The sequence below is a fragment of the Haliotis rubra genome, unplaced genomic scaffold (genome assembly GCF_003918875.1).
Source record: "Haliotis rubra isolate DU_JTF1 unplaced genomic scaffold, ASM391887v1 Scf10, whole genome shotgun sequence".
NCBI lineage: Eukaryota > Metazoa > Mollusca > Gastropoda > Lepetellida > Haliotidae > Haliotis > Haliotis rubra.
This window is the reverse complement of record NW_025764892.1, coordinates 4,368,926-4,376,046: the sequence shown is the minus strand read 5'-3', so window position 1 is coordinate 4,376,046 and position 7,121 is coordinate 4,368,926. Positions and strand designations below refer to the sequence as shown.

The window sequence follows — 7,121 nt, the reverse complement described above, 5'->3', positions numbered from 1 at the left end:
AGTATTTCAATGGCAGATGGGCGATATGTCATATTTTTCACACAACTCAAATACACCCTAACAATTTGTTTTTAGTTTTAAAACTATCACTATTACTTGCAAACAACTAAAGGTATATTTCCCTTCTAAAGATTAAACGGATATGTGAAAGAAGTTTTTAGCGATATAATTTAGTCTTTCTTCGCTGTGTACTGAGAATTGAAGCCAGTGAGCTACAACATGCCGACTTGAAACTTTACTACAAATCTACTGTACTAATACTGACACTAATAACAATTATGCTAATAACAATTGGCTACACTGGTCACGTGACGAGCCGAGGCGCATATACGCTAAGGGGCTTTCCGAGGAGTGGCCACTCCCCCTTATATAGTCTCCCTGGAACAGTGCAGGTGGAAGTACATAGATCTCGGCATCATAATGACAACAAGCGTACAGGTATGTTCAGTTCGTTCAGTTATGTCAGACTGCTGGAGGTCATATTCTTATGAAATACCCATGGAAACGTTGTCTCGGACTTTATGCTATAGTTAATTGTAATATGTAACACTACCATTGGTCGTAAGCTGTGTGATAGTGACCGACTGGCACTGTATGTATGCATCTTACCAACATTCATTGTGACAAGCTGTGCTTCAAAATTGTCAGTTAATGCTTGCAGTCCTGGGAACAATGTACATATAGCTTAATACATGGGATGACTCAGCTGTAACGACGCGACGGATATTTTATCAAAACTAAGTAGGTAAAAAAAAAGTATTGTTGGTGATATGATTACGACCGTGATGCGGTTGACTAAATATGTAGCTTCAGTTATTGCCACTGTATGTATAACGCTTGAATGTGTGTAATAATGAGATTATGACACAATATGCACCGGTTGATTTACCGATGTGAGTGACTGTGTGTGAGTGAGTTTAGTTTTACGCCGCGCTCAGCAATATTCCAGCTATATGGCGGCGGTCTGTAAATCATCGAGTCTGGACCAGACAATCCAGGAAAACAGCATGAGCATCGATCTACGCAATTGGGATTCGATGACATGTGTCAACCAAGAATTCTAACCCAGATCTTCACAGGTGATTTACCGATGTTCGCTTATCAGATGTTTACATTCTTACATACAATGCCACATAAAGGTTGTAGACCAGCAGCAGACATTCACAGTTTTATGATATCACAAGATAAGTACCATGTCTGATAGTACCTACTGTATATTATGCGTCAGTTATTAATGTGTCGTCAGGTTAATAGTATACACAAGAAAGGAGATGCGAATAATTCAAGTCACGTAGATCGCTCCTGGAACTGAGGGCGCGTATTTAAGACCCCGGTTACATCAATATTATAAGCTGGTGATGGGATGTGAACGCGGAGAAATGCTGTTTTATGCCGCAGTCTTGGTGGTTTGTAAATTGCCCGCCTTCCTGCCAGGAAGTGAGAGAGTCAATTTTATCACCGCAACCACCAATAACCCCCCAGTGTCATGTGACGCTTCACTCTGAATCCGGAAATCTGGTCACAGCAGGCAAATCATGAGCTATGATCATCGGGCTTCGATTACGAGCTGCATCCAATCATCCATGATACGATACACCAATTGTCAGAGTCTGAACAACAAATTTATTTTCGAATGTTGGGGGCTTGATACATTTCGTAAGGTCACAGGGATGATAACATACAATGAGGACGGAGTGAGTGAGTGAGTGAGTTTAGTTTTACGCCGCACTCAGCAATATTCCAGCTATATGGCGGCGGTCTGTAAATAATCGAGTCTGGACCACACAATCCAGTGATCAACAGCATGAGCATCAATCTGCGAAATTGGGAACCGATGACATGTGTCAACCAAGCCAGCGAGCCTGACCACCCGATCCCGTTAGTCGCCTCTTACGACAAGCATGGGTTACTGAAGGTTCATTCTAAGCCGGACCTTCACGGGTCCAATGAGGACGTAACTCCCTTTCTTTAACATTGGCTTACCATAGATCTTGTCTACAGGGCACCTGTAGTACAAATTGCAGTACTTTTGGGGTTGAATCCCATCCGATATAACCCACTCAACCTATGTAAGGAAGTGTGATCCCAAATATATGCATACAGTCGGGTCCTGTAATAATCAACGAATGCCACGAAGTATTAGGTAATATACAGCCTGCTCTACCCACTTGAGCACGGGAGCGGTGGGGTAGCCTAGTGGTTAAGGCGTTCGCTTTCAACGCCGAAGACCTCGGTACGATTTCTCTCAACGATACCCATAACACCGTGATCTAGTGAGTGTCTTGGGTTTTACTCCGCTTTTAGCAATACTCCTGTAATAACACAGAGGGGACATCAGGAATAGGCTTCACTCATTGCACACATGGGGATACTTTCAGAATACATTCATCTTGCAGGATGGGTCAGCTGCGACATTTGCCCCGCGGTCAGTCAGCGGTTTCAAGATTGAACGTGTTGACCACTTCGTCATCACCGTCGCCGACATTAACAAGTCCGTGGACTTCTACCATCGGGTACTTGGCATGGAGATCGCTATAATCAAAGTAAGAGCTCCATACACTGGACAACCTGTGTTCGGTGGTATTAACGCATTTAGGGTCTAAACATTTGTAGGATAGTGATTAAGGTTGTAAAGTACTTTTAAAGATAATTGTGTTTTTCCTTTAGATTAAAGAACATAACTTAAGGCTAAATGTGAAAACAGAATACGGAACTAAGTACGCGTAAGATCAACAAAGGAAGATGTACTCTAAGATAAATGAACGTTTTGTTACAGGGTCGTAAAGCGCTCACTTTCGGCCTTTCTAAGATAGGCCTCCACGAGCGTGGTAAGGAGCTTGATCCCAAGGCCAGTTGCCCGACTCCGGGGTCGGTTGATGTCTGTTTCATCACCAACACGAAGCCGAACCAGGTCATGGAACATCTGAAGGTACTATAGCAGTCTTCACGCACCTCAAACATTGGCCATAAATAAAACAGTACGTAAAATTACTTGAACAGTACTCAGAGGACTTGGACACTGATTATGATAATAAAACAGTACATGAAAGGACTTGGACAACCATTATGACAAAAAAAACAGTACGCGAAAGGACTTGGGCATTGATTATGACAATAAAACAGTACACGAAAGGACTTGGACATCGATTATGACAAGAAAACAGTACGCGAAAGGACTTGAACATCGATTATGACAAAAAAACAGTACGCGAAAGGACTTGAACATCGATTATGACAAAAAAACAGTAAACGAAAGGACTTGAACATCGATTATGACAACAAAACAGTACACGAAAGGATTTGAACACTGATTATGACAACAAAACAGTACACGAAAGGACTTGGACATTGATTATGACAAGCAAACAGTACGAGAAAGGACTTGAACATCGATTATGACAACAAAACAGTACGCGAAAAGACTTGGACACTGATTATGACAACAAAACAGTACGCGAAAGGACTTGGACACTGATTATGATCACAAAACAGTACTGGATAGGACTAAATACTAAGGCAAAAAATACCAGAATAGAACTATTTTCCCATTTTTTCTGGTCGAAAGTGAACTGTCTGCAGTTTAATACAATTATGATTGATAAGGAGCAGCCTTGCTTGTTGATGTGTGCTTCTTACGTATGCATGTATGATTAGGCTATTGAAGTGTGCACAAGCTCTACCCACAAAACGATACACTTGGTTTACATATTTTGTGACCAAAGTAATCTGTTTTACCGTAGATAACACAGACTATTTGTCCGATGACATACTTTCCATTTGCATCGCCCATCCTATGCTCCTGAAGTTTGGATAGGCACACCCTGTTAGAGTCAGGCACCAAAGCAACTGCACACAAAGTCAGTACATGAACCAACTCAGCCCAAGTGTGATCCTAAATAAAACTCTTCTTACGTTTGGTCACTTTCTAAATTGAATTGTGTATTCGTGTTCGTCTATATAGTGTCCTACGATAATCACCAAATGCAACAGATGATCACTTGTGCCAAATGAAATAAAGAACAGAAGTAATCAGTTTGGTTGAGCTGATTGGTTACAATGTGTGTGGCTCTTCATGGTAAACATATGCCCCAACTTCATTGTTTGGTACCGTTTGTTTATATGCAGCTTCTGCAATATATTTATGTCGATGCATGGAATTGAAATTATGAGTTTGGGGATCATCTTGTCATTGAGTGTAACAAAATGATAAGTGTTTATTGCAAAGCGGTTCCACAATATCGGCTGGTTATCCTTGTGAAGTACACAGTGAGTGTTTGAATTTGTCCACTTGACCAAAGCGTTGCGAACAGACTCGGAATAGGATCCTTGGTTTCTCAGCTCCAAAACCTGCGCTACTTTGGCTTTAGTCCCATTGACGATCAGCAGTCTTACATGGCATCTCAATCAGTCACTTGAATTTTAGAACTGCAACGTCACTATCATGGAGGGGCCGGTACAGAGGAATGGCGCCATTGGACCAATCACCTCGTTCTACTTCCGAGACCCGGATGACAACCTGATCGAAGTGTCCAACTATCCCGACAATATCAAATCATAAAGCAGGTGTCAATAACATGGGATGCTGTTATTGCTGTTACCATGGTGACGTGCTTAAGATATATACAAGGTGCCTTTCCGATTGATTTTAATCGTGTTGAACCAAAGAAATAAGCAGTATTGAATGAAACAGATCTTCATTTGTTATCGGTTTGTTAGATCTACAAATGTTTGTAGTGTGACTGTGAATGTGTTCTTATTAACAAGATTGTGTACGTATAAGTTTTTCAGCATCTCAAAGGAATCGTTGTCTCTGAAAGTTTATTAAAACGGTTTTCTTGCATTTCAGTGTTATTAGTTAAATCTAACAGCGGTCACTTAAACCACTCAATGCTAACAGTCTACAGTTGATACGTATTGACTTAACTGAAACATGCATACTACTATTATGCTAAATGTAGTATATTGATGTAAGCATCGGTATGTGATATGCAACAATTTAACATGGGTGGTAGATATTTACCTTTAGTCTTATTGTGGACCGGCAGTATGTCGTTGTACAGGCACGTAGGGAGAACTTGTAGATCAACACTGTATCGTAAGGAAAACATAGTTTCTGTATCATGGTTGTGTAATGAGATGCATAGAACAGTCCATTCTTTACGCACAGAACAGTCCATTCTTTACGCATGGAACAGTCCATTCTTTACGCATAGAAAAGTCCATTCTTTATGCATAGAACAGTCCATTCTTTACGCATAGAACAGTCCATTCTTTACGCATAGAACAGTCCATTCTTTTTCCATAGAACAGTCAATTCTTTACGCATAGAAAAGTCCATTTTCTACTTAGGGATGTCTACACGCAGCCAAGTTTCACAGTTTGCACGTTAATGATTTCATCATAACGCGCCACTGACTGCGTGCTACTTCTTGCCTTATAACGGTAGCATTTTCACTGTCTGTGCAAAGCTTTTGATTGGCAGGAAATTGTTTATCTTTAATGTATGTGCCATTTTGTACCCTTGTCAATTGTTATTGTATATACCATGTATGCAGAGGTTTAACGTACATTCTACGAGGAACCAAGGGGCCAACATGTAGACTTGAAGATGCTCTCATGGATGTAGGTAATATTTCTGAGAGAAGAGATCAAGAGAATAAATGTATCCCCATATCAAACGTGACTTGTGGACTCTTCTTTTTCAGTTTGGAAAGCATCCTTAGGGATGAGAGAGTGAGTTTGGTTTTACGCCGCTTTTAGCAATATTCCAGCAATATCACGTCGGGAGACACCAGAAATGGGCTTCTCACATTGTACCCATGTGGGGAATCGAACGCTGGTCGCGAACGATATAACCACTAGGCTATCTCACCGCCCTCCTTAGGGATGAACTAAGTAAGCTGATAATAATAAAATCAAATTTTTAACTCCGATGTGATACCTCTCAACATTTAACATGTATTGGAGCAATATATCATATTTGAATGAGATTGTTTGACAGACACATATATGTGTTCGGGTAGTGATGTTTATTGTGATTTCGGTGGCTAAAACGACGAGGTGTGATACTACTTCAACACATGATATCTCCAAAGAACTTACCAACCAAAACCCAATTCTAACACATTTCAACTGTGATATGTAGAGTACCACGAAATCACTACAATGACCCCTCGTGTCATGTTGTTTGTCTGTGAGTCCTTCATTCTCTACATTCCGCATTCAAACAAGTGGCTGACGGCATGAACAACCTGCCATCGGGACATGGTATCACGCGATTAGCCAGGTTACCATGGTAACCACCCGATCCAAGTTAACCAGCTCTTGGGACAACCATTGGATACTGAGGGTCTATTCCGCCTCGAAGGAGAACCTTATCATGCAGTGCCCTCAAAGACATATTCCGCTGAAACCCTTCCCCTTGATCTACACATGTGTTTGATCGGCGGTAGGGGTAGGCAAGTGGTTAAAGCGTTTGCTCATCACGCCGAAGACCCTAGTTCGAGACCCCACATGGGTACAGAAACCCATTTCTGGAGCACCCAGCCGTGAAAGCGGCTTTGGCTGAAAGCGGCGTAAATCCTTACTCAACCACTCTTAGGGCCGGGTAGATCTGTTGTCTGTTCATTATCACTGTGTGTCCAGATGAGTTGACGAGGCCTATTGAGGTAGGTGAAGGCTGTTCTTCCCGATCAAGAGAACACAAAATGGATAGTGTCTGATTTTTCTTTTATAAAAAAAAGCTTGTAAATGCTCGTTACGATTAAATTTTCATGAATATCTCTTCTACTTTAGCTACGTGGAGTGTCTCTGGGGCGAGTTATCCGAGAGATAGCAGTAATAACAACAGCCTTGTGCCTGGTTAGGTTAACGCATTAATGTCGACAGTCACTGTAGTGTAGTGGCACTGATGCCTTAACTCCACAGAACTTGGAAATGCCATTTATTTGGAGATTCGGGGTTTTCAATGCAGCAAAGGACGTACAAGTAGGGAATACATTTTATATAATCTTTTGTTTGTAATCAGGTTCGATTCCCCGCGTATGTACAATGTGTGAAGCCCATTTCTGGTGTTCCCTGTCGTAATATTTTGTCAATTTATCTGAAAGCGGCGTAAAATT

The 7,121-nt window shown here is 41.3% G+C and overlaps 1 protein-coding gene across 1 annotated transcript; it reads left to right on the top strand.

Annotated features, from left to right (window-relative positions):
* Positions 1–344: 344 nt before the first annotated feature.
* On the top strand, positions 345–5,203 carry LOC124265194 (glyoxalase domain-containing protein 5-like). Its single transcript, XM_046700020.1, has 4 exons — positions 345–438; positions 2,397–2,543; positions 2,777–2,929; positions 4,424–5,203. Exons 1-4 carry the CDS (start codon positions 421–423, stop codon positions 4,556–4,558), a joined length of 453 nt encoding a protein of 150 aa, XP_046555976.1. The 5' UTR covers positions 345–420; the 3' UTR covers positions 4,559–5,203.
* The last annotated feature ends 1,918 nt before the right edge of the window (positions 5,204–7,121 follow it).

Excerpts from the sequence above, each read along its gene's own strand:
- LOC124265194 (XM_046700020.1), top strand. Across the intron at positions 2,544-2,776 it reads TGGAGATCGCTATAATCAAA|GGTCGTAAAGCGCTCACTTT; the intron begins GTAAGAGCTCCA and ends GTTTTGTTACAG. Across the intron at positions 2,930-4,423 it reads AGGTCATGGAACATCTGAAG|AACTGCAACGTCACTATCAT; the intron begins GTACTATAGCAG and ends CTTGAATTTTAG.